This window comes from Gymnogyps californianus, chromosome 3 (assembly GCF_018139145.2).
Source record: "Gymnogyps californianus isolate 813 chromosome 3, ASM1813914v2, whole genome shotgun sequence".
NCBI classification, from domain to species: Eukaryota; Metazoa; Chordata; class Aves; order Accipitriformes; family Cathartidae; genus Gymnogyps; species Gymnogyps californianus.
The window spans coordinates 2,175,950-2,202,326 of record NC_059473.1 but is presented as its reverse complement, the minus strand read 5'-3'; the positions used below and the strand labels follow the sequence as shown (position 1 = coordinate 2,202,326).

The 26,377-nt window shown below is 41.9% G+C and overlaps 4 protein-coding genes across 5 annotated transcripts in view; 2 read left to right on the top strand and 2 right to left on the bottom strand.

The window, feature by feature from the left end:
- Positions 1-290: 290 nt before the first annotated feature.
- On the bottom strand, positions 291-1,808 carry LOC127014621 (prolyl-tRNA synthetase associated domain-containing protein 1-like). The gene is made up of 2 exons (XM_050894096.1): positions 1,722-1,808; positions 291-969 (listed from the first exon to the last, which is right to left on the bottom strand). Exons 1-2 carry the CDS (start codon positions 1,806-1,808, stop codon positions 532-534), a joined length of 525 nt encoding a protein of 174 aa, XP_050750053.1. The 3' UTR covers positions 291-531.
- Positions 1,809-4,990: 3,182 nt separating this feature from the next.
- MTIF2 (mitochondrial translational initiation factor 2) lies at positions 4,991-16,853 on the top strand. 2 transcript variants are annotated; one of them, XM_050893743.1, is made up of 14 exons: positions 4,991-5,152; positions 5,840-6,071; positions 6,576-6,681; positions 7,962-8,133; positions 8,591-8,751; positions 9,178-9,354; positions 9,863-10,002; positions 11,224-11,348; positions 12,135-12,339; positions 13,184-13,436; positions 14,145-14,285; positions 15,125-15,289; positions 15,502-15,642; positions 16,057-16,853. In XM_050893743.1, the coding sequence occupies exons 2-14, from the start codon at positions 5,847-5,849 to the stop codon at positions 16,224-16,226; spliced, it is 2,181 nt and encodes a 726-aa protein (XP_050749700.1). In that variant the 5' UTR covers positions 4,991-5,152; positions 5,840-5,846; the 3' UTR covers positions 16,227-16,853. The 2 variants fall into 2 exon arrangements, with proteins under 2 accessions (XP_050749700.1, XP_050749702.1); XM_050893745.1 differs by lacking the exon at positions 4,991-5,152 and having other exon boundaries at positions 6,021-6,071; positions 6,530-6,681.
- Positions 16,854-16,919: 66 nt separating this feature from the next.
- Positions 16,920-19,143, bottom strand: RPS27A (ribosomal protein S27a). Its single transcript, XM_050893746.1, has 6 exons — positions 19,125-19,143; positions 18,986-19,047; positions 18,467-18,521; positions 18,234-18,319; positions 17,433-17,564; positions 16,920-17,117 (listed from the first exon to the last, which is right to left on the bottom strand). The coding sequence occupies exons 2-6, from the start codon at positions 19,031-19,033 to the stop codon at positions 16,968-16,970; spliced, it is 471 nt and encodes a 156-aa protein (XP_050749703.1). The 5' UTR covers positions 19,034-19,047; positions 19,125-19,143; the 3' UTR covers positions 16,920-16,967.
- Positions 19,143-26,377, top strand: part of CLHC1 (clathrin heavy chain linker domain containing 1) — a 41,356-nt gene continuing 34,121 nt past the window's right edge. Inside the window, exons 1-6 of the mRNA XM_050893025.1 lie at positions 19,143-19,312; positions 19,589-19,761; positions 21,301-21,375; positions 22,524-22,579; positions 23,432-23,483; positions 24,376-24,481. Coding sequence (XP_050748982.1) covers positions 19,143-19,312; positions 19,589-19,761; positions 21,301-21,375; positions 22,524-22,579; positions 23,432-23,483; positions 24,376-24,481 — 632 coding nt within the window. The remainder of the gene's footprint in view (positions 19,313-19,588; positions 19,762-21,300; positions 21,376-22,523; positions 22,580-23,431; positions 23,484-24,375; positions 24,482-26,377) is intronic.

The window sequence follows — 26,377 nt, the reverse complement described above, 5'->3', positions numbered from 1 at the left end:
CTAAAAACGTAGACAATCAAATGGGTTTTCTGTAGCGTAGGCAAGTTGGTTTTTTCTAGGTAAAATAATAAAGCAACATGTAGTAGGGGATAAATGGGTACAGGTACACAATCTAGACATCTGTGTCCTGCGTGTATCGACAAATATTTTAGAGCTTTTAAGTTAATTTGTTATTTCCTAATGACATCATTTTAAGTTTAAACCTTCAAGGCCCATACCATGCATGGAAAGTTCTACTTTTATCCATTTTATTAATAAACAGTATAACATTATTTAAATAACACCTCTACTTACTGGTTACTTAGTGGTAGATTGCAAACCTGTCTTGTCTTTTTAGGAATGTTCTGTTAAACTTCTAATAACCCGAAGACAGTATTTTTTCTCACCAGATTATACAGTATAAACTTACACAATTGAAAAAATAAAAAAGGAGTAAGCCTGTTTTTTCAAATTTTATTTGTAATGAGACTTTCACCAGTTTTGCTCTTGCTCTACAAAATCCATGCCTAGTAATAGAAAAGTGAACTTCATCTACTTAATGTCTTCATCAAAATGTATGATGATGGGATCATGGCCTGTTGATCTCACAAACTTCAAAAAGTCGTCGGGGCTTAAGCCCATGGTTGCAGAATTTGTCATTGGATGAAAATACACCTTTTCGTGGCCACCTTCCAGAAAGCCAGCATCCAGCACAAACCTCACATCTCCCTGGTCGCAGAAGAGGGCTAGGGGTGTCGCGCAGCCCTGGCCCACCTTCAGCTTTTCCAACATGGCGTTTTCATCAGCAAATCTTAGGTTTCCGCTTCCAACACCCAGTTTTTTAGCAAGATCATTTAAATTGATTTGCCTGTTGTGCAGAACAGTCACCAGCCAGAACCCTTTCTTCTTTTTGTCTTTAAGAAAAAGGTTTTTACTGTGACCTCCTTTCATGTGTTGGACATGGGGCATCATTTCTTCAACAGTGAACACCTGGAAAATAGAACCAGTGTCGTGTGAGACTCTCTATCCCATTAGACTTTGAGTTGCGTACTGGCAGGTATCTTTTGTTAAATATTTAGAAAATGCTGAATGTTATACTCGGCCTAAAAACTGTACCCTTTTATGAAGAAATTTTAAAAGAACACAAATAAAATGCGACATACTGCTCCTGCACCCTGTCCGAATCATTTCTGTCTCATGTATAGAGCAAGAGTATCACACTTTAAAAAGGCAGCCCTGACAGCACTCCTTTTTGCGGCTGCACCACAGACTGGAATGATGTGGTGCGTGTACTTTTAACTGGTAGTGAGAAAAAGCTTGGAAAGCATCCTAGGTGCTGGTTGCTTTGTGGTGAAGAAGTGGATGGGCTGTAGCTCCTGGAACTAGAGGGGAAAAAGGGGATCCAGGGGACAGAAACGTGGAGGGGGCACGACTCAATGTCTGCGCTCAAAATAGCCCAAAAAAACCCAGAAGTTGCCTGCCAGTCCCAGCACCTGTAGGTCCATTTGGCGCGAAATTCCATACTGATACTTAATTATGCTAAGAAATCACGTACAGGCCCTAAAACTGCCCTGTAGCCTGCTCTCTCCTGTTCGTACGTGGCATTTTATTTCCGGATTTAAAAAAGATCCGGAGGATGCCGAGAGGCAGCGCGGCTGGACGCTGCCGGCGCAGCCCGCTCAGAAGGGGCCGGGGCAGCGCCAAGGCCCGCGGGGAGAGGTGGCGGCGGCGGCGGCCCCTACCTCGGGGTGCTCGGCGGTGACGGTGGCGATGCCCAAGTCCCGCAGCCGTTGCGCCAGCGCCTCCCGCAGCTCCGGCGCCGCCGCCATCGCCGTCCCGCTCCGCCGGGGCCGGGCGGGCACCGCCACCGCCCCTTCCGTCGAGCAGCGCCCTGCCGAGCGGCGGCTTCCGCGGCGTTCAAATGGCACCCGCGCCTGCTCTGCCCCTCGCACGGGAACCCGCTGTCCGTGCTGCCCGGTGTCCGTGCTGGCCCCTTGCCTGGCAAGGGCCGGAGCCCGCTCTGGGAGAGCTGCGGTGGAGCCAGCCCGGGCCCGCCTGGCTCACTCGGCCTGCTCCCCTTTCTTGGGGATCTGCCGGCCGGGATGAAGTCCTCGGAGCTCGGTCAGCCCCGGTAGAGAGCGCGGGGCTTGACCGGCCGCTGAACGAGGTCCGTGAGCGGTTCTTGAACGCAAAGCGAACTGTAAATAGAATACGTTTGCAGTAAGTTTGGATAAGGAAAAAAACCCTAAGCTTCAGACCTGGATAGAATGGCTGAATGCCCGGGACACAATCCCGGGCAGCCTGCTCTCTCTGACCCTGCTTGAGCCAGGGGTTGCAATGGTCTCCAGAGGCGCCTTCCCACCTCCACGGTTTTGTAATCCTGTGACACACCAGACACCAGAGCTTGCTGTCTCCTTAGGGGCAGAAAAACCTGGCTGTCCCTCTCGTCTTACAGCTCCACGAGCCTCCTGCCGTCCTTCTTCGGCCTCACCTAGCTGGAGCACAAAGTTCTCCGTAACACTTCTCCGGACGACTCCCTGTACCTCCCCTCCCGCACAGTTCAACATATTTCATGTTTCTTAACCTGTCTCTTTCCTTGTCAAATAGTGACATTAAAACAATGCATTGCTTCGACATACACCAGGTTTTCGCATCCAATGTGAACTATATTTGGTTCAAATAGTGGTTTCAAAACAGGTATTGGTCTCAGATATATACCTATTAAATTTTTCGTACATGTGCTTACTGTAATTTCAGGTGCTAGCTTGTTGCCTATGTACAGTTTTGCTGAAAATGTTGCTGCTAAACAAGGAAGTTAAGAAAAATTCAAAGCTAGAAAAATCAAAATAAGGTAAACTGTTTAGTTAATGATACACACTAAAAATGAGAACTGCATGATCAAATGTGGTTTTTTAAAGGCAACCAATAATAATCAAGAATTGCCACTAAGGGACAAAGCCAAGCATTAACGGCCACATAGTTAAGTGGAAAATATTTCTACAACCCAAACCATCGTCCTGACCTATGACATCAGAAATTATTTGTTTTCAGTTTGCCCTTCAGAAAAACAGGCAACCTATAATAAAGCTTTAAATTAAAACAGTATGAATCTGTGGTTAAGAGACATGTGGATAACATACGGTCCCACGCTAATTCCCAGAGCCTTTCAGCAGCTCATAGAAACATTTCCAGGCAGCATCCAACGGAAGATCAACTCAAAAAGCAGATTTGCAGTAAACTCTGGTGACTGTTTTGCATGCTAAATTTATCTTTCAAATAAAACGTTTTTCAGGTCAATCCCAGACTCACCAGACAGTCCCATCGCGTGAAGGACACATTGCCCTCAGCATGCAGGCTAGCAGCTCTGTGGTGTCCGTGTGCTCGCGCTGTCTTTCTGCCTGATTTGTCTCCCTGTGCGGGAACACAGACTGCATTTAATGTCCTTTGTACAACCTTTGATATTTAAGCTTCTTTTACTGTGGTTTATTTTTGAGATTATTTTTCCCATTTTACCTTTGGAGAAGCATTCGAGGGCCCTGTGCATTTTAAGGTATCAGTACCTGGCACATTCATCAGCAGATGGTGCCTTTGAAATACAGGACATGGTTTTTTTGTCAATTCTCAGCATCATAAACGAGCAAATACTTGCAGTAGGGAGATTCTGAGGGCAGCAAAACACGTAGCTACCGCCTATTGCAAGCGCGTGGAAAGCCACCTGTGTGAACTACCGCAAGTCCCACATTACGGGCAAAGCGTGTCAAATACACAGCTCAAACATATGCAGAGGAAATTACGGTTATTACTCATAACACGCAATTTGCAGCCGCCTGATGGAGATCGCCGTAGAAGCAGTGCTGTCCCAAGCGGACCCCAAGGCTAAAGGATGTCGTAGGATGTAACTTGGGATTATCTCTGGGTTTTACAAACGGCATTAACGAGGGAACATTAAAGATTTTTCAAAAGCCGCTGACAGAGCTTCCTCTTAGATTATTTTTTTTCCGAGTCCATTAAGTGACATTGTTTTAGAGATGCCAAATTAGAGAGAACTTGTAAGAAATCAGCCATGTTAAAGCTTTGGAGGTGGGTGGGAGGACACTGCAAAGAAAAGCGGCTATCTCCTGGTCGGCAGGAGAAAACCAAATTTAAGTGTGTGTATATGTATATTAAAACAAAAACCCCAAACCCTAGCACGAGTGTAAGACACCTCAGACAAGGTCAGCAGCGTTCCGTTACCGGCCCTGTGAGGGGCTCTCCCGCCTCCTGTGAGGAGAAGCTCCGCCCCCTCCCAGGGAGCCGCCCGTTGCGGCGGCGCGGCGCCGGCCGCCACTGCGCCGGCGCGGTGCCCTCGCGCCACCCGGCGCCTGCGCAGAGAGCGGCTCGCCCGGCGTCAGGCACGGAGGGCGAAGTGGGGAGGGGGAGCGGGCGTTGTGTTCCCTCAGCGGGCCTGTCAGGGCGGGGGGCCGGGCCGGGCCGGCCAGCCATCTACGGCCAGCGCTGTCCCGGGGCGGGGGACAGCGGGGGAAGGGTATGGGGGGCTGCGGCCGCGGGGAGGGCTGCAGCTGGCGGTTCTCGGGAGCTCGGCGGCCGGATGGTGCGCGTCGTTGCGGTGTATTCCCGCTCGCAGCAGGGTGGGGCTGTTTCTGAGGCAGCTATTCGTGTTCGTGCCCCCCCCCGGGGGTGAACGCGGTTTGTTAGGCGAAAGGCCTGTGTAGCCTGGTGGTTTCTCTGCAGTAGTAGCCAAAACGATGAGCATAAGAGCAGTACGAGGTAGAGGGGTGCGCCTGTCCCGGCCACTGGTGACCCACGGGCCCCGAGAGCCAGCAGTGGTTTCTTTGCAGTTAGCAGCCTCGCGTGGATTTCTCCTCTGTGAGCTTGTCCAGTCTCGCCTTGACCTTATGTTGGTTTTCGGTGTATGCAGCGTCTTGTGGCAGCTCCTGGAGGTTCCTCGGTTTTATCGATTCTGCCCCTTTAAAGTTCTCTTTAGGGGAGGAAAAAAAAAAAAGTAGTTGGTTTTGGTTGGTTAGTTTGTCATCTGCTCACTTCCTGCAGGTATCCGGATACAAGAGAGTTTTTAAAGGGTCCGCAGCCATTCTGAGAGGAACTGATAGCATTTCACTCATTTGGAGCTGCTTGGAAGATGGTACAAAGCCACCTTTGAGGGAAGACATAGAAGGTATAGAGAATGGCACCACTGAGCAGAAGGACAACATAGGCAAAGCTTCTCTTCTGAACAAGAAGAGAAGTTCAAATAGGAGACTGTTGTACAGGATAATTAGCAGAATGACTCAAACCAAAGTTAAGATGGTTAAAACAAGATGTGGGATGATCTGACAGAAGCGTCTTGGTAAGCTTAATTGCTAAGCCAGGGCTTAGCCTCAAAGGACGTCTCTGTCCATGTGACAACGCTGGTATTGTTACAGTCTTTTAGTGGTGGTATATGCTCATGTAAGCGGCATTTTGCAAATGTGTTTTTCTGGCTTAGAGAGGTAGGTTGCACCTGGATAACTCTATCAGTATAGTACAAGGAGTGCAAATGTCCGTTTTTTTTCCTAGGTAGTGTCAAAGAACCTGAAATGGGGATTTTAGTAGTTTATATTGAAGATCAGTGGAGATAGACGAAAGATTTGTAAGCTGTGGCGATACTAGTAGATCTGTGTATCTGCAGTGGGATAGTGGAGAAAGGTGAAGCACTTAAGGAAACTGAAAAACTGGAACAGTTACTAAATAGTTCAACTTTCTCAGCATTAAAAAGCCTGTTTTGAAACATAACATTTGTGCCTTGTGTTCCTGTCCATATTATCATAGGAAAGAGTGTTTTTCAGCTTTGAGACTGATTTCAATGTGCCCTTTGTATTTTCAGTGAGGAAATGAATCGAGGGTTGATACTAAAGTTTGAAAATCTGGTCCAGTTACGTGGTGCTTGCCGGCAGCTGTGTACCCTCGCTTACAGAAAAGTTTACAGAGCACAATGGAAGCCTGTACAGTCATCTGCACATCCCCTGTGGTCCATTATTCTGTATCCGCAGTTCTGGCAAAAAGACAAATTAATCAGTATTGCCTTATCACAACACAGGCATCTAGCTACAAAGGAGGTAATTAACAAAATCCAATAATCTCTGGTTTTATGTGAAATTTCAAAGCACAAGAGCTCAGTTTGAGCATTTTAATTTAAAAAAAAAAGAGCTTTATTAATGAATATAGAGAAGTTATTATCAATTTATAAGACAAAATGTACTTAATGTATGACTGTATTGTGACTCCCTCTCAAATATTGACTTAAAGCGCTTATACCAGCATCATCATGTATGTTGCAGAGGCAGGAGGACATTATTACAAACAAAAATGAAAATTATTTTGTTGATTTTTTCCCTGTTTTGAAAAATTAAAAATGAAAAAAGATTAAGTGTAGTATGCTATGCATTTTAAATATTCAGTATGATGTGTTAAGTCATTCATTTATTGTAATTCATTAGTATTGTAGTAAAAAAGAAGTTTACATCATATGTCTTGAGACCATTGTCTTTTTAATACTGTTTTTATTATTTCTTAGTTTATACCAGCTATGTGTTCCTCTATACCTGTCTAATTCCATGTAGGAGACAAAAAAGAAGAAAAAGAAGATACTACTGACAAAAGGTGAAGTGGAGATAAGGCAGAAGATGACTATTGAGGAACTTGCACGAGCTATGGGTAAAGATATAGGTGAGAGCCTACTCTGTTGTTTGAGATAGATTTTAACTGTTCTGTTTCATTCAATCATGCCGCTTTCATGAGTGGTAAAGGCAAAGATATCTACCATGGCATTAGTTAGTGGTTGCTAATCCCTCCCTTAGCAAGGTAGATTGTACCCATACCAAAGAAAATGTTGGTAGACACAATGGCAGACTAGAGAGAAAAAAAGTTGGGCCATCGAAGTTGCCAGGCAAGACACTTCAATGTGAAGAAGCCAGGACTCTCTTCTCCAGCAGAAAAGCTTCAGATCCACGTAAGCTGCTCTTTATGACTGTGTTTCCTAAGTGCTAAATTATTCTGGAAGGAAAAACATTGCACCCTGGTTTGTCGAAGCTGGACCCCTGTGAGTGAAGAATTCATGGCTAAAGAGAGAAGGCGCAAAAGAGCTTCAGCCTGTAATCCAACCGGGGAGCAGGAATCTTGGATTCAGAAGCAATATGTATTTCATTAAAACAGTCATTTGATTAACTGGGAGCAGGCAGGACTTGTCTGGAAACACTCCCCTCTTTAGGTGACTGCCCTAACAACTGAGTTACAGAAGCAGGCTTGTGATTTTAATCCCGTGAACCATTCCTGGTTGTATAGTGGCTCAGCTTGACCAGTTTTCAATGATGTTGTAGGGGGGTTATTAGCATGTTTTGACTATTGACATTTGAAATAATTCCATACCTGTATAATAGCAATCCCCAATCTCTTTTTATCCAGCTGGTGCTTGTTCTGGCAAACTTCCCTCTCAGCAGTGAGGAGAGAAGCAGAAAAATCTGTCATGTCTTGTTGTACATTTCTGAGATAGATTTGTAGTGGTACTTAGGTCAACGTGTAGCAATTTTTGACTACTGCAGTATGTTCTGTATTTCTGCTACCAAAGAAAGTGGCATATGAACAGATTTATCACATTTCCTTCCTCCTTGAATCACTTCTTAGCTCTTTGGTTTAGATGAGTTTCAGTTGTTTTGTTCTTAGGGGTTAATGGGAAAGTAGGCTATGAAAATCTGAGTGAAAAATAAGATTGTAGCGTCTAATGAGGCAGTCATTTTCAGTAAACCTTTCTGAATCAAGTTGTTCTCTGCAAGTATGTAGCGTAACAGGCACTTTTAGATAAATCTAACTAAAGGAAAAATGCTTGGTGAATGAAACATCAGCATGATATAAACTACTAATGAAAAAGTCTTAAACTGTATGAAGTGGGGGGTTTTTGTCCCACGTGTTTTTCTGGATGTAATTGTTAAATGCCTTTATCTTTTCTTCAGATCATGTTTATGAAGCGCTGCTATACACAGACGTTGACCTTAATTCACTAGAACCAGATTCCATCTTATATGAAGACCATATCAAGCTAGTTGTTAAAAAATCAGGGATGAAGTATAAATCAGCAAAACTGAAAGACGAAAAAGAAAGAGAAAACACAGATGCTGTGAAAAGGTAAGCTGTGAACTGTTCTTTTTGGCTCTTTTTATCCCATTTGTTTCTGCAAGTGTTTTTCGTATACTGTATTTTCTTTGTTCTGATAGTATGTTGGTAATACCTGATGTAGTCACAATCTGATAATATTTAAAAGGTAAAGTTTACTATTTTTTATTTCTTTGGCCGTAAAACTGATACTTGGATTTGATTTGTTTTAGGTGAGCTTTTTCTATGCCGTTTTCTGAAGAAAAGCCAATTCTTCTTTGATATACTGAATTGCTGTATTAATTGATGCAGCAGTAAGACTGAGTATTAAGAGGGCTAACTGTGATTTGTGATCACAGTGGGGAGAAGCTAGCCTCACCTGTTCATCACTGAGTTCTGGTAAATGGCTCTTCGTTAGCCATAGTGGGCGTGCATGTCACTCAGTGAAATTTTTTGGTATTTACAAAAGACGTTTTTGTTTTAATTGTAGGCCTCCCGCAGACCCAGCAGTACTAACCCCACGGCCCCCGGTTGTTACTATCTTGGGCCACGTTGATCATGGGAAAACGACCTTACTTGACAGTCTGCGAAAAACTCAAGTGGCATCAATGGAAGCAGGAGGCATTACGCAACACATTGGTGCTTTTCTTGGTATGATTCAAGTGTACGTGCTTGTGTATAAAACAGTTTACTCTCCGTCTTACATAACGGGCTGACTTGCTGCCGGTTCATTGGGGAAAAATGCAGCAACATAAACAGTTTATATGTAAGCAGTGAAAAAGGAAATCATAACTTGTGATAACTGTCATAACTATGTGGATGGAACTTTGAAGTGGATTCTCTGCGCAGTTGAAATTATATTTAGACTATTTTGGATTATGAAAGATCCCAGGACACTTTTTCTTTCCCGAGGAGTTAAAAACACCTTTGACCTCCATGCCAACAGTTGTCTGTCTGCCTAAAGTATGTCATTATTATTAAAAAAGTTCTTAAAGGAGTGATGCTTGATTTACAATAGGTCAAATAAAGCTGTGTGAAATGCTGATTTTAAAATGTACCGTATATGTTTGTTCACAGTGCATTTGCCTTCTGGGGAAAAGGTAACTTTTCTTGATACTCCTGGACACGTAGCTTTTTCAGCTATGCGAGCAAGAGGTACCCATGTTACTGACATCGTCATACTGGTTGTAGCGGCAGAAGACGGAGTAATGCAACAAACTATAGAATCCATTCAACATGCTAAAAATGCAGGAGGTACAGTCTTTAACTTGTTAGTATTACATTTTGAAGTGAGTGGCAAGCCCAGTACACAAAGTTAATATACAAGGTGTGTGTTACTATGCAGTTCAAATAATGAGCGCTTTGCAAACATTTATTCACCTCTCGAAAGAAACTCCTTGAACTGGAATCCACAGAACTTGGGAAGTAACTGTCATAGTCCCGTTCCTTCTCCCCTGGGAAGGTGTTTGAAAATATACTGAATATTGCAGTAATACATTTTTGCAGGACTTGCAGGTTTGCAAGAAACGCGCTCGTGGCGGGGGGGTGTGTGCAGTTTGTTGTTTTTTTTTTTCCCTTCCCTACTAGGATAACTCCTCCAGCTTAACTCATGGTAGCTCAGATCTCAATGGTTGCTCAGGGAATAGGCACCAAGTGACATGATTTGTTCTAAGTGGTCATAACCTGCTCTGACCTTTTATTGCAGTTGTGCTAGTAGCGGCAAGTTTTGGTTAGGTTGGTAATGAGTTTGTTCTCTTTTTAGTTCCTCTTATCCTCGCCATTAATAAATGTGACAAACCTGAAGCTGATCCTGAAAGAGTAAAGAAGGAATTGCTGGCTCACGATGTGGTCTGTGAAGAGTTTGGAGGTGATGTTCAAGCTGTAAATATTTCTGCACTCAAGGTAAAGTTTTGGTGGAAAAAATGATGGTATTCATGGGCGTCTAATATGTGCGTACAGCTGGATTTTTATTTGGCAGCTGGAATATAAAATGCTTATCTTCCTGGTGTTTGAGACCTTACCATGAGCTAAATGCTGCTGGCTCTCAGAATTATTTGAAACACACTCCTACTGTATTTTGAGGCTCAGACTTTCAGTGAGCAATAATACCTCATTTTTCTTCTGGAAATGTAGTGGATATTTTTCAGGTTAATCCTAAGTGCTGTTTCCTCATGTATTTGCTCATTGTATGAAATCAGTGCAAAATCAATGTTGTTGATAATGCTATGCATGAAGAGAAAAATTCAAATGAGGGTAAATAAATATTTTCCTAACACATGTCTAATCACAGGAACATAGTTTTGTAGTGGTCTTACAAGATGTACCATCTTATCCTTGCAAACAACTGATAGCTAAAAACTGAACTAAAATCTGAACTTTAGTTTTGTGGTGGCCAAAGCAGCTTTGTCCAAACTGATGCAGCAGTATCTTAGCCTTATTGCTATCTTTCTAAATGCATCCCAAGTAATTTTCTAAAATTTCAGGCAAGTTCAAGACCTTTTGAAGTCAGGCCCTTACACTTTAGAATAGGCATGCATAAAAATGGCTTCTCCATTCACCTCTGTAGCACATGTGGTTGCCCTAATTCCTGTAGATATGGATCTGCTGACTGACACCTAGCTCGTTGTATGTTCTCAAAAATAAAATGTAATTAGAACAAAGGTAAAAAAAAAAGAAAACAGACCAACAGTTTTGTCTGTTTGATGTCCTGGAGTCTTGACTGGGTGGTAGATGTCTTCAAGTTTCAATTTGGCTGTTTAGGTGTTTTGTTTGGTTGGTTTTGTTGTTTTTTTTTTTTAATTTGCATCCTGCTATACTTGTAGCAGAATATTGCAAGGTCTTTTTCCGTATCCTTAACCTGGATGCTATGAACAGAGAAGCAAGGAAGCTGTCCTTCCTAATGTTTCGTGCATTCTGGACTGGCTGTGCAGCAGTCTTAATAGTTCATTACTTCAGTGCATCTTGCCTTGAAGGCACAGGGATCTGTGCTGTTGGACTGTATTGCATTGTTAGAAGTTCTGAATTAAATGGGGGAATTTGGCACTGAGATTTCAACTTCTGATCTTACTTTAATTGGGCACTTCCTTTATTCTATATATTTTTTGTGTGTATGGTTTTATACAGGGTGAAAACCTGATGGTTTTAGCAGAAGCAACTGTTGCTTTAGCAGAGATGTTAGAACTGAAGGCAGATTCCACAGGTCTGGTAGAGGGGACCGTAATTGAGTCTCGCAAAGACAAAGGGAAAGGGTAAGTAATCTGCTGCTTTTACAACTTCAATGAAGCAATTTGTAACAATGCAGGGATACTGTTCAGGTGGTTTGTACCTCGATATTTATGTTTAACATTGAACTTTTTGTTGTTGTTGTTAAATAAAAGTGTAACAGTTTCTCTGCAGTGTTTGTAACTAAAGCATTGAAATGTTATTCTACAGCATGAGAGCCAGAAAAAGAAGTTAGAAACTGATAGGCCAAAATTCATCATATCACTGAAATAAAATCCTGTAAGCACAGGAAATAGTTTAACATGCTAGAACACATGTATTTTTTAAAATGTCATTAGAAAGTAGGAATGATGAAGTTAATAGTCATAATACATATACAATTTTTGGCAAATTGTGTGTAACATCACATTTTACTCTTTAAAATATTTTAATCCTTTTGCAAGTTCTCTGTAAACAAGGTATGTTCTGCCCTGTTTAAAAATGAACTGAATCCTAGAAAGTTTTTGGGGTTTGCGGGTTTTTGGGGGGGGGGAATCACTTAATGTGTAAAATCAGTCTGTTGCTGATTTCACAAATGCCAAGTTTTGTATTGATCTGCAGAAATGAAAAGAATATAGTACAGGTTTTGGGCTTTTTGCAAGTCACTTTAAAATTTTATTAGCATTCTAATAAAATGTGTCACAGGAATGTTTTGCCTGTGATTGATCACAAGTATGTTCTATTTTGTGTTAGCATACCCATGCTAATCGTGAAAACAGGGAGAAGAGTCACTTTAATTTTGTCTGTTATTTTTCTCCTCTGCTCTTCACTAGTCCAGTTACCACAGCCATCATCCAAAGAGGAACTCTGAGAAAAGGCTGTGTTCTGGTTGCAGGGAAGACCTGGGCAAAAGTGCGTTTCATGTTTGATGAGAATGGCAAAGCTGTAGATGCAGCCTCTCCAGGCATCCCGGTGGAAATCATGGGCTGGAAGGAAGTCCCTTCGGCGGGAGATGAAATCCTTGAAGTAGAATCTGAGGTACAGAAAGCACCTGTTTAATGGAAAACTTATACTGCTGTAAGGTGGATGGGAACGAGCTGAGTGAAAAATAAGTGATAGCTTTCATTCTAAATAACCTGGATAATCTGATGAAAGACGAAGGCCAAGCATGGCTATTAAGAGACCTGAGCTAGGTGTTCTGTAAGAGGAATGAGGATTTGCATATTGCCTCTTTAATTTCCACTGCCCCTCTCCTCATCTCCGTGCATCCAGATTAACCTATTTTACAATCACATGAAGAAAGCAGGCTGCCTCTGGAATTGAAGATGAGTCACCTTTGGTTCATGCTTTTGCTTCTCATGGTCATCCTGCCTTCCTCCATGCTTTGTTTGCAATGACTGCAGTCCTGAATGGCTTCTGCTGGGCTAGTCTGGGATATGTTCTAATGTGTTCCCTTTCTAAAGGCACAGAAGACTTTTCTCTTTTATATGATCACACTACCACCTTACTTGGAGAACAATCCAGTACTTAATGGTATCAGCGTTTTAATTTTAGAATGAGAGAACTAGTTTCTGACAATATGCATAAAATATAGCTTGAAATAGGTGTTGTGAGAGCTGGACAAATACCACATGAAAGAATTAACAATAATTTATTCTCTTCTGCAATGCAGAGATACCGTAAAAATAGGCCTTGAGTCATGTCGTAGCCCAGGGAGGAAGCTGTTGTGCTCATTCTCTGCCATCCTTGCAGCAAAATCCATTATTAAATGTGAAAGAAAATGAGTGAGCCTGTAGAGGAGATGCAAAAGGATGAAACTGCATTAATGTGAAGTTTTCCAATGCAGTGCTTTGAAAGGTAATGTTTCTGTCTTCCTGCCCAGCAAAGGGCGCATGAAGTTGTGGCTTGGAGAACCTATGTTGAACAAAAGGAGAGGATGAAAAAGGATGTGGAAGTTATTGAAGCAAAGCAAAAGGAACACAGGATGGAATATGAGAAGAAGCAACAGAAGCTAGCCCATCTGACCTGGAGACAGAGGAAGGCAGTGCTGTATAAGGCCAATAAGCATCTGATGTTTTTAAAGCCTAAAGAGAGAACAGAGATGGACAAAAATGTGCTATCGGTAATTGTTAAAGGTGCTGTCCTATTCTGTTTACTGCTCCATTGTTTTTGTGCTTCTCAAATGCTTGGTCTGAAGCATAGCTCTAAACTATTAACAAAATTTCTGTTACCAGAAGTTTGATCAGTTTAAAACTGAACAGATTATTGAACTTCTCTCAGTAAGAGGAGGGGCATCAGAAAACATCCAGTGGTCAGAAGGATGCGCTTCCAGCAGGGCCAGAGCAACAGGAAAAGTTATGAGCCCGACCCCCTTACCCAGGAACTCCTGAGTAAAACCCATACAAGTGCCTATATATATATATAAATTAAAAGATACATATTAAAAAAAATAATAATCAAGCTCTATGAGCAGCAGTGCTGCACCAGCAAAATGGAGGACAAGAACAATTATGTATTAGTTGAAGTGGGACAGGAGGAACTTGGTTTGACCTCACACTTAGTGATACATAAGCAATGACGGTAGTAGCTGAAAAGCTATGCAAACTTGACCTGAAAATGACAGCAGATGTGGAGCCTCTGGTCCTATTATATTTATTCAGTTCACTTTTGGAATTAATAGACTTGTTAGATGTGTTTTAACATACTGCTGAAAATATAGTAAGAATGAGAGATGTCAAAAGACTTTATGTTGCATAGTGTGGAGCTGTCATTCCCTTAGTTCTACTTCAGTGTTTCTCTGATGTATACAAAGTCAACAACAGTACTTCCATTTATCCACGCAGGTGATGTGGATGGATCTGTTGAAGCTATTCTGAACATTCTGGACAGCTATGATGCTGACGATGAATGTAAATTGGATATCATTCATTTTGGAATGGGAGATATCAGTGAAACTGATGTAAGTCTTGCTGAAGCATTTAATGGTGAGTGTGTGTTTAAAAATCCATTTACAGTTAGTACAAACTATTGAAATGGGCAGGTCTCATTCTGGTTTTGTTTTCTCCATAATAATTAGCAGCATCAATAAGGTAAACTTGCATGCATCTTAAAAATGTTTCCTTTAACATCAAAGAGTAGTGCAGGCGGGGAAGGCTAGAAATCTCATGAAAATGGAAGGACTCTGACAAGCTGTTGCCAGTGGTTGAATTGTTAAACTCTGACGCTTCACTCAGGTTGCTTTATGATGCTCAAACAGGGCAAAGCTAGAAAAGTAGGTTACAAAAGAATTTCCTTTTGCTCAGGGAGCTAATTGGACAGACTGTGTCAGTAATTGTTCCTGTTCGTACCCCGTAATTCTCACCTGCTGTAGAGGGTGTGGGGTCCTTGGACCTGCCATTGTCCACAGTTGGATGAGAATGATTTAGAGCTCGCTTCCAGCTTAATTTGGACAACCAAGCTGTTTTTCCAGCCCAAAAATGGGAGGTCCTTGTCCCTTTACTTAAGCTCTGGCGAGTTGTGTGTAAGCATTAGTTTCTGCTTTGATACCTCCAGTTCTGTCATCAGGGAACTTTCTGTGAGGGCTTTTTTGAGCCATTTGTTTTGATACAAGGATAGTAGCAGTCAGTGTGCAATAGTGGGAGAAGTAAATGGTCCCTCCTTAAAAGGGAAGCAGTAGTAAAATGCCATTTCTTGTTTTGCTGACCGCTAATTCTAACCTGTGCTGCAAGTTCAACATTACAGAATAAACACAGCAGACACTTTCACTTGCTGTTTAAAGAGTGATCTCTTGTAGTCATCACTTGCCGATTGTTTTATTTATCAGGTGTTGTATTTGGATTCAGTGTGAAAGCCAATGAAAATATTAAACAGCTGGCTGCTAAAAAGGGAATAAAAATTAAACTTCACAATGTCATCTACAAACTTATTGAAGACTTGAAAGATGAGCTAAATAGCAGACTACCCCCATCTGTGGTGGAGAATACAGTAGGTGAGTTTTCATTGACTGTTAAATTTTTGCTTTGCAATGTGGCCTGAAGTTTATTCTCCAAGTAAGTGTTCCTGTTTTATCAAGTATTTTCTATTCCTCTGTAGCTGCTTTCCTGTTTTGTTATAAAGCTTGGTAAGTGGAAGAGCGTAGCTTGCTTCTACTTATTGCCAGTTCGTTATTCTCATGTACTTCATACAACTTTTTTCTTTTAGGGGAAGCTTCTGTTCTGAACATCTTCTCTGTAACAGTAGGAAAAAACAAAATTCCAGTGGCTGGATGCAGAGTACAGAAGGGGCTGCTAGACAAAAAAATGAAATTTAAGTTAATCCGTAATGGGGATGTTATTTGGAAAGGTAAGTGTAATTGCCACAAAACGTGTATTTGCATTCAGTAGACTAGCAGACACTGCTAGTTCCCTGCGAAGTTAGTGCAAAATGTACGCATCTGATCGTAGGGCAATCCCATATGCTATTTAGGATGGAATTGCTCCAACTAGAGAAAAGCCGCAACATGCCACTGTACTGTTATCCAGACCTTTTCCTAACCACCAACTCTGGTAGGAAAGCAATAGCATGACAGGATTTACCTGCTGAAAAGGACTGATGTCTGACTTTCATTAGCTGCAAGTGCTCACAATCCCTACGTTTTCTTGCTTTCATTTTGTAGCTACAAGGTGAGGCATTAATTCTGTAAGAAGGGCAAACCAAAACACTTCTATGCTCTGATGTTAGTGGGCGCTCTTTCTTTGATGCACTTTCTCTTTGTAGGATCTTTGTCATCACTGAAGCATCATAAAGATGATGTCCAGGTAATAAAAATGGGTATGGATTGTGGATTGAGTTTGGACAAGTATATAGAATTCAATATTGGAGATGAAATTATCTGTTATGAAGAAAAAGAAGTTCAAGAGACAACTTCCTGGGATCCAGGATTTTAAAATACATTTGAAGACATTAACACTAAAGGACGTGTATTATTCCTGGCTGGCCTTCAACTCCTAACATTAAATGAACTTTCAGGAATGCACGTGAGCTTCTTTATATCTGATGTTTATATAACAATTTTCTGCTTTTAAATCTTGTCAAGCAACCAGCTTGCCTCATTGGAACATGGGATAAACTGCAACAATTAATTGCAAGCACATCAAGTGTGTAAAACCATCACGGTATAAATACTTCCGATATCTATTGGTTCTAAAGTAGCTGAGCCATCTTCCTTCTCCCACTCCAGTGCTGCTATACAGTTTTTCAGCATGTAGTCTGCATTTTGTCAGCAGGACTCTACTACCCTTTTCTCTAGCATTGACCCACTTGTAGACATGACTTCAGACCTCTTGATCTCCTGTTTTTGTGGATTAGAACTACTGTACTGTCTACTCATCTCATGTTTAAAGAGACCACTTCTAAGGTTAGCTAGAGTGGTGGCTTGGGTTTTTTTTTGTCTCTGCCATTGCTACCCATTATCTCCTTTGAAGGAGACTTAACTAACCAAAGCCACTCTTTAAAAGAAGTTGCTGCTTCAGTTCTAGAGTCAAAGTATTTCATCCTAGTTGGCAGTCAGCATCCAAAGTTTCACAGATTTTTCTCGCTTATCAAGCAGAGAGGAAATACAGTGCCACAGGAAGCAGAAATAAATCCTTAAACCGTACAGAACTTCAGATTTTTATTGTCTAGTACATTTACTTGTCTTCGGGTTTATTGAAGCAGTATGTCAGACAGCACTTGCCACAATAGTGTCTGTCGAAGTGACTAGCCATGAAGACTCCGGCTCCACACTCCTCAGAGGGGCACTCCCGGCGCAGACGACTGATCTTGCCGTTCTCATCCACCTGGGAAAGGCAAAGAGGCAACATCTCATACACACTCGCCACCTTTTAGCACCGATGACAATTTTGAGTATTTCTCTTTGGCAGAGCAGTCTTCATGATAGTTATTACATCAAAGTAATGTAAACTTTACTTCTTGAAGTAAAGTTCAGAAGTGCCCACTTGCAACAGTCAGTTTCTCTTTTATTTAACAGGTGGGATATTTGCAAATAGAATTGTAAATATGCCAGGCTACATGCAGACTAGTTACAGGCTTCATGTCCTTCCTGGCGAGAGCTATGTTTTCATCAAGTTTCTCCTAGAGTTACTTCTACATACCTTGTAGTACTTAAGCACTGCAAGCTTAACCTTCTTTCTCTTATGCTTGTTCTTCTTGGGAGTAGTGTAAGACTTCTTCTTTCTTTTCTTGGCACCACCACGAAGTCTCAGCACAAGGTGAAGAGTCGATTCCTATTTGTAAGACACATGAAATAATAGATTCAAAATGCTTTCTCAAGACAAGAGTAGCATTTATGCACGCTTTTTCTTTTACCTACAGAAAGCGGATCAAGCGCCAGGCAATTAGGAAAGCTCTAAAAGGATTATTCGCTATTAAGTCTGCAAATGAGAGAACAGTGGGCTGCTGCATCCCAAACCCCAGAAGGTTCAATTACTGTAAAATCTGTTGTGACTGTATTCCTCAGTTCTAACTGCTATTGCAGAATAGTTTCATGATGTAACTAAGCCAAACTGACAGCTCTTTGTTGCTCCTCCTTTCTAGTGGCACTCACTGGCCTGTCAGGTTAATCTGGCAGAAGTGAGCAGGATTTTTCACGTTGGCCCCCTAAAGCAGCTCACCACAGTGTGCCAAATGCCAGGGCTGACAGAAGGGAAGCACTGGAAGTGGAAGCTGTTAGAAATGTTTTCTTCTGACCTGAAACTACAGACTGGGCTGCAGCAAATGTCAGTTACAGTCCTAGCATCAGTACTTCCCCAGTCAGAAGTGCTACCCAACCCTAAATCAATTGATTTGGTTGAATCCATTTGAAATATTTCTTAGGCTCAGCAGCAAAGGTCAGTCTGCTCCGATAGTGCCAGCTAGTTGGTACTACAACACTCTGTTCAGCCTTTCCTACTCACTTTTTGAATATTGTAGTCAGACAGTGTGCGTCCATCTTCTAGCTGCTTACCAGCAAAAATCAGTCGCTGCTGGTCAGGAGGAATGCCTAATGGTGACATAAATCAGGATGAAATGAGGAACGTGAACTACGACATTGTAAAATAAAATAATAGGTTGCTGCAGACCATCACATCTGCGTAAGATAAACATCAGTCCAACAGAGAAGAGAATAAGTAGTGCATCTTGAACTTACCCTCCTTATCCTGGATCTTAGCTTTTACATTTTCTATAGTATCAGAAGGCTCAACCTGTTATGAAACAAAAGAACGAAATTAAAATGACCTTTGCCTTTTAATTAGCCCAGAAAAGCAGAAGAACCATGAGGAGCTTCAGACACACCACCTATGCTGTCCCAGCCATTTCGGCCCCTCACCGGGCAGCCAGCTCCGGGCAGGCCCGGCAAGCGGGGTGCACAAACGCCCCGGGCAGCGGCAAGGCCGGCGTTTCTCCGTGCATCCTGACATTTCGGTGCACCAGAAGGCACCGGCCGGCCCGGCCGTCGCCGCGCTGCAGGACACGGGGCAGCACGGAAAGCCCGAGGAAGACGGGCGCGGCCCTGCCGCCGCACGGGGCCGGGATGCGGCAAGGCCTTGGCGGCCTGCGCCGCCCCGGGCGGGGGGTCGCGCCTCCGCAGGGCAAACTCTCCCCGGGCACCGCTCCCGCCTCCCCTCACCCGCCGGGGTAGCGCGGCGACAGGGCCGCGGCGGCTCACCTCGAGGGTGATGGTTTTCCCCGTGAGGGTCTTCACGAAGATCTGCATGGCGAGGCCGGCACCTGCGGGGGAGAGGCGGTGAGGGACGGGAGGGAGTGGGCAACGCGGCCACGCGTGCTGCCGCGGAGCGAGGACTCACCCGCGACCTGCTCGCGGAATGGCGGCTCCCCGAAAGAGCGCCGCGCCGGCCCGCACGGGGTTTCCACCCGCGCCGGAGGAGGGGCGGGCGGCGCGGCGGGACTACGGCTCCCGGCGCGCCCCGCCGCCGCCAGCCGCGCTGGGACCTGCTGGGAGCCGTAGTCCCGCCCGCGGGGCGTCATGGGAGCCGTAGTCGGAAGTGGAGGCGCCGGAGAGCGGGAACTGCAGCTCCCACAGTGCACCGGGGCTCGCCTCGCGCAGCGGTAGCCGTCAACGGTCGCCGGCGGCCGTGAGGGAGAGGGTTCCTCAGCCTGCCTCACGGCTGAGGGCGTCTGCCTCTGTGCGCCGACGCTGCTGGGGCGGGCTTCTCTTTGCAGAGAAGCGTTATGCCCGCCGTAGCGGCTTGTTGCGGTGGTCGTTGCTATTGGGACTGCGTTTTTTTTTCAGGTAGCTGTGTCTCCACAGGTCGGCGCTGCAGCGTGAAGTCTCAGAAATCGGTGTCCTCGTCTCGGTCCAGCTCTGTGGAGGCTGTTTAAAAACATGTTACAGCCGCCTTGCCACCTGCGGATCCCCCAAGATCAATGCCAAATTTATCTGGGTTTGTAGGGAAAATATTTTTAGAATTAGAAAAGCCCTAGGTAAGTTAGGAATGGACCAGTGAGAATTACATTAATTTGGAAATTACTTGTTAGGTGGTTTTCTGCTTACAAATTGAATATGGGAAGGGTTAAAGCAGAATGAAGATTTGCTTGAATACATGAGTATCAGCGGATGCTATTTTAACGAATTTCAGCTTTTCTTCTAGGTTTTGATCTGAGGCAGTTGTTGGAACAAAGGAGGAAAGGGGTTTAGACTTCATCTCAGAAAGGTGCTAGGTTGCTATGCCAAACCATCACATGGGAGCAGAGATAAATTCTGTTTTCCGTCCTGCCCTTTTTGAGAAGGACAGGAGATTTCTGCAGAGTGTACAAACATACATACTGGCAGAAACTGAGAAAGTGGGTTGTGCTGAGCAAGGACCATCTGAGGAGTGTTATGTTATATGCAGTAACGCATTTGACAAGGTAACATATTTTTTAGGTAAATGAGCAATAAACAATAATTAATAACTAAAAAGTGGTTTGCTGCTGCTTTGTCTTCTGGGGAAAAGGTATAAGCAGACCGATTGCCACCTGTTGGTGGTGTTAGAGAAATCAAGGATTGGTGTATCTTCAGCTGTTCTTCATGCTCCTGTGTACACTGCAGTCGAATACAAGCCACTACAATGAATTTATACTACCAGAAGTTACAGTAGGGTTCATGCTTGATAATCACTTTTCTTAACTTTATGGCAGTTTTGAAATTATAAAACACTATAAAGCTGTCCTGAAACAGGAGAAAATCTACATAACTGAAAAGACCTGTGACGTATATCCCATATGCCCTGTATTAGCGTTAATGGCTCTTCAGTTCGGCTGAAAGGTTATTGCTGAAGTTCCTGAAGGACTCCTGCCTGATTGCATCTGCCTTTTTCAGATGCTGGCTGAGATGGGAGATGCCAAGAATAAATAAAGATCCTTAGTTTTCCAGATGGATAGGAATAAGGGTTACTGGGTCTGCTTTTAAATCTTGAGTCTTAAATGACATTAATGTCACTAATGTTTTAAAAGACATTAAAATGCACAGCCCCTGCTCCTTTGGTTTTCCACACCTGTAAGTGCTAAGGACATTTAGTGCCCATCTAGAGAAAATATCTTTTATTACATGGAAATGGTTACTGCAGCTGTCCAAATAAGTGCCTTAGTTTTTAATAATGTTTGTGATTACCGAATCTGAGGTAAGTTTAGAGGCTGTCTTTCACAACGTAAAACTTTTCTGTATTTTCATCATCTTGAACAATGTTACTTGCTTTTGGGGCTGGTTTTTATTATATTAGAGCAGCACTATGGAGCTTGCTCTAAGGAGCATTATTTTGTCTATTCATTTTATTTGAAATCTATCATGCGTATCAGAAAGTTCCAGAAAGTTGTTTTTCTGTTAATTCTCTCCATATAAATATTGCATCCAAAAATACATTCACAGATAATAGAGTATGTTACTGCATACAATAATATTCTGACTTCGGTCAAACAGGAATATGAGGCATTTATTGCCAGGATCAAGAATGGCCAAAGGAATGCATTTTTTTTTCTTCATAGGTGATTACAAGCTCTGTAATCTGAGTCCACAACTCTATTATACTATAGGAAAAGAGCAATGGAGCTTGAAGACAAGTAAGTTATCTCTAATAAGGTTTAGAGCAAATATGTTGTTTTAATTAGGACATGAATAATTTAGTTGTAGCTGGCTTCTCTCATTTATATTTTTTAAATGTTTCAATTCTTGTTTTATTTTTATATGGAAGCTGCCAACGATTGTGTAAAACCTTGCTCATGTGGTGTTAGATTTCTGCTCTTCACATCCTGGTGCTGATTCTTGTGCAGTCAGACTTGAGGTGTAATCAGCAAAGGCTTTGTTTGCAGAAAAACTGGAGGATCAGGCTCAGAAGTTAAACACACACAGATTCTCTCCACCTGTAAAAACAGTATAGCCTCAAAGTGAGGCTATTGCATTGCTAAAATGCACTGTCTGAGGTTGAGGAATACGGAAAAGTGAGTGAATTGCTCACTTTTTCTCATTTACTGTCTTATATTGAGGAAGTATTGTTATGTAGCTGCATGTATGTAGTAGGATTCTCAAGAGAGCCAGTTATCTTGCTATATGCAGTCTGAAGTAGAATAATATGACAAACTGGGGCGACAGGCTTTACTGAGAACAGCAGAACAGTATGACAGCAAGCCTAGTTCAGCAACTTTTGGTACAGATATCCTTGCAACCTGATGCATAAAAAGAACAAGGTAACAGCTCCTGTTTTACGTTTTTTTTTGTTGTTGTTGGGATTTTTTTCCTCCAGAATAAAAGCTCTTCAGAAGAATTCTGCAAGAATTTAAAATGTAATATTGGAAATTCATAATGTAAGAAAGGTATCTTCTGAAGCCTTTGGCACCCCAGAGAAAACAGCACATCCTCTTAAGCCTATCCCAGGTAAATCCGATATTCTGCTGGTTTGAGTGTTTCTTCTAGATGAAATATTTTTTAAAATAAATACATAAAACCAAAACCAAACCAAATAAAAAACCAAAAACTAAGCCACCCAGGGCAGTGCAACATATCCATAAAATGCAGATCCATTTGCTGGAATGCAGAACAGCAGTGACCCAGTAGAAATAGGGAGGTGTAGGCTTGAAGAATAATGTATTCAGAAGGTCTTTGGTATTGTGGGAAGCTGCCCTTGAGGGGAGGTGCAGCCTGTGTTACTGTTACTAGCTGGCTTTACTGCCAGCAGTTGGGAGCTCATGAAAGGCATTTTCTTCTCCCACAGGCCTGAGTGTAGAAGAATCACTCAGCTTGGATTCTCTTTCTAAACATCTCGCTCAGGTAGACGGGTGCTGGAATTGAAAAAAGAAAGGGGAAAAAAGTATATCCCTTGGCAGAAAAAGACTCAGAATAAGACCTCCTGCACTTACTGGCCTTAGGAGATACAGCTGAAGCAAAGAGAGAAAAGCCAAAGCTCAGATTCAAGTCCATATCTGCAAATATTTTTAATTTAGATGTGTTCCTTATGTCACATAGACTTTCTTTTTTGTCTCACGAATTGAGGTTCCGTACATTGATCAATTATGAGCATAGATACTGTTAATGCTATGATGAAGATTTCTTGATTTGGATAACTGTGCTGATCACATACATCCTTCCCTCTAACTATCCACAGATATGCTAGAATTTTGTTAGTTGGAAATGCTATTTCTGCCTGGGCAAAATCAGACAAGATTGTCACCCTGCAAGATCTCCTTTCTCAGATCATGAAAAATAAAAAAGATGAAAGAGGTAAAGTCATTAAAAATGAAATGTCAGAACAATTGGGAATGTGAGTATGAGACTAGACAATCAGCAATAGTGGACTAAGAGTTTGGTCTATAAGATGGTATCTTTTATTCCTGTCTGGTAACTTTTGAGGGCACTGGCAGGAAAACTGAGTTTAACTGATGCTGTAAAAGGTGTTTCCTAAATAATCATCCGCTTAAGGAGATTGTTTCAGTTCTTTAAAAAATAAAGAAAATATTCTCAGTTTAAAAAAAAATGTTTTCATATAAATGTATCGGTTGATAAAGTTCGTTGTTGTTTGTTTTGTTGTTTGTTGGGTTTTTTTATTTTTTAAATGCTTTAACTCTGATTTGCTTGTTGCGATAGTAATGTGGTTATCCTACACTGCCATGTTTTATATTTCAGCTCTTGATGTCCCTAGTAAAAAGGCTGAAGATTCACTTGAGTATTTTGAAAGGTAAAAAGAATATGGTTCTTGTGCTCTGCATTAGCGGTTTGCAATATTGTAGTTAATACATCATATTGAATGCAGTCCTTCCAGGACACGTTCTTTTTGTGACCCTTTTGGTGTTTGTAAAAAGTGCTGGTGTTGCAGCCATGCAGGTTAAGTCAATTATTTATCTATTTTCAGAGGTTCTTCTCTGGCCCTTTTTCTAAAGGGACTGAAATTGAAGAGACCAGCTGTTCTGTGTGTTGTGAAAACTGACAAGCTAATCTTAAATATATTTCTGTGCGTATAGATGAAAATGTACAACTGGAGGGTTTTTCAAAAGTGTCCGGATGCCTGGAGGAGATTGGACATTAGATGCTTTTGAAAATCCCAGTAGTGCAACTGTCTACTTCTAGGTGCTTGGATCTTATTGCTAATATAATCTCTTGATATTAAAAATAGGAATTAGTTCATCAAATCATCTCATATAGCCTGCTGTGTAACTGTTACACAGAAATAACTGTCTCCCGTTTCTGGTCATTGATTAATTAGATTAGTCCTTCCCAAATCACAGTCTTTTACAGGACATATATTAATGTCAACTCTTCCCAGTTGCCCACAGATAACTCCCTCCTAGGTTTCTCAAAGTTTTCATTGTGGACATTGTCAGAAGCACTAGGTAGTGAGGCAGAAGAGGTGTAACTGGATGTGTGGAAACAAAATCGCTGCTTCATGCTGGTGTGATGAAGATATACTAGGTTTAAATCTGTATATTTTAAAGCTGTGTATTCTCAGTGTTTGGGCTTCTTGACTAGATTGCTATACCATCAGCCAACCATTTTATGTATGTATCTGTGTATTTATTTAGTGTTTATATAACATACTATGTTCTGCTTTTTTTTTTCTTCCTCTTTCCTAGTTTCAGTGAATTACTTTCCGAATTCCGCCATAACTCTGGAAGCAATCAAATGTGCATTGTCTGAAAAGCAATTAAATCTAGTAACACATTGGGTTACACAGCAAAGGTATGTGGTGGTTCTGCACTGAGATTCACGGAGGGGTATACCATCCTCCATTAGTTCCCAAGTCATGAGGCTTTGCCTTTTCTTCAAAGTAAATCCTTTCAAACAAAACACAACCAAAAATACATTAATGGATGTCTTTTTTGTTAAATCCTAAATTCAATATGAGCGTAGACTAAACAAGCAATATCAACAGCTCCTTCTGAAGGACGCATTTTGTTTTGGTTGCTGTCAGCCTTTCTTACAGCATTGTAGACTCCAGTTTTGTTTGAGAGTCTTTTCTCTTACACTGTATTTAAAAACTATACAGATATAAGATTTTCAGAGCCTACTGTGGATTAAAAAAACGTGATTACTAGGATATGAATTTCTTTCATTTTATTGTTGATGTCAGTACCAGATTCACAGTTTCAAACACAATTACACCAAAAACATGCTTAAACTGTAAACCCTATGCCTGCACTTGACCTCTGTTTTTCTGTTTATGGGGATAGGATACAATCATATTTGAATTTCTAAAAATGAGTCTGTTTCTGCATTTTTGATTTGGAGAAGACATTAAACTGTCAAAGATACGTTTTGCTAATCCAGTGTAGATTTGTGTGAAATGGTGAAAATCCTACTAGAACAGTTTGGTATTAAATTAACTATAATAGGTGCCTCTCTGCTGAAAGACTCCTGTGAAGAACAACAGCATTCTTTAACGCTAGCCCATATTTTAGTTTTAAATTGAGATTCTAAACCACCTTGTGTCAGGATCAAAATACCACTTCTTTGTTTCAGTCCTTACCCATAACCTATCCTACTAATGCAGAAAACCTGTTACAGCCTGCTCTTTTGACATGCTGAAATCAGCATTGTTCTTATTGTAATAAGACCTAGCTAGTTACATCATCGCACTGAAACAGTGTTTCTCAAGCCATGCTTTATGACCACCTTGGGAATCATAAAATATTAACTAAATGCAATGGTAGTAGACAACAGCTTAGGTCTTCTAGGGCGGAAGAGTGAAAAGCAGCTGTAGTTTCTGGTTTCAAGTATTACAGATGTTTATAGTAGTCAGGGATCTGCAAATTGCATTTAATTGTTTGCTGGAAAAGGCTGTTGAAAAATGCTCTGTTACTGAAACATAATGATGCCTTGTTTGTATAGGTAAATAGGAGCTTTACCTCCTATTCTAAAACTATAAAGTTCTGTACTGATTTTAAAACAGTCTTTTGCAAATACTAAAAATAAATAAATAAATCCTAAACCACTTAGATTGTAGGCAAAACTGGTAGCAACACCTGTAGCAGACTGGTTACATAGCACTTAACAGTATAAATCCCTGAAATTGCAACACTATTTTGTTGCACTATATTATATAATAATTGCCACACTATTGTGCCACTGTAAGTGTGGCAAAATTTTATCTATTTCCCATTCCTGTGTCCTTTGGTAGAATTTCTTAGGGAAGTGTTAAAGCCAGCTGCGCTACTTCTGAGAGTCATACTACAAAATAGCTTGTTTTTTTTAATATGACAAAATTTCCTCCAGTCTGTCTTTGAATCTTCTTTGTACTTTGGAGAAAATGTGAAGTTGCATAGCAAGCTAAATGGCTCAGGCTGTTGCCGTTTTCTATTCTTCTAATAATCCCTGGAAATCTGACTAGGCTTCTAAAACTCCCTTTTTTTTTTGACATGTTCCTCTGAGTTTATTGTGATACTGACAACAAAAATTACAAATACCGCCAGTACTGAGTAGACTGGCTTCCACAAGCTGTGCTGTGGAACGCGCAGCAACGGCCACTCTGCTCCATCATAGCTTGGGAAGAACACAAGCATTTCCTTATTCCTGAAACCAGCCTTGAATCTCCCCTGTCCAGGAACACTGTAAGGCTGCAGTTGTTCCTGCCAACTG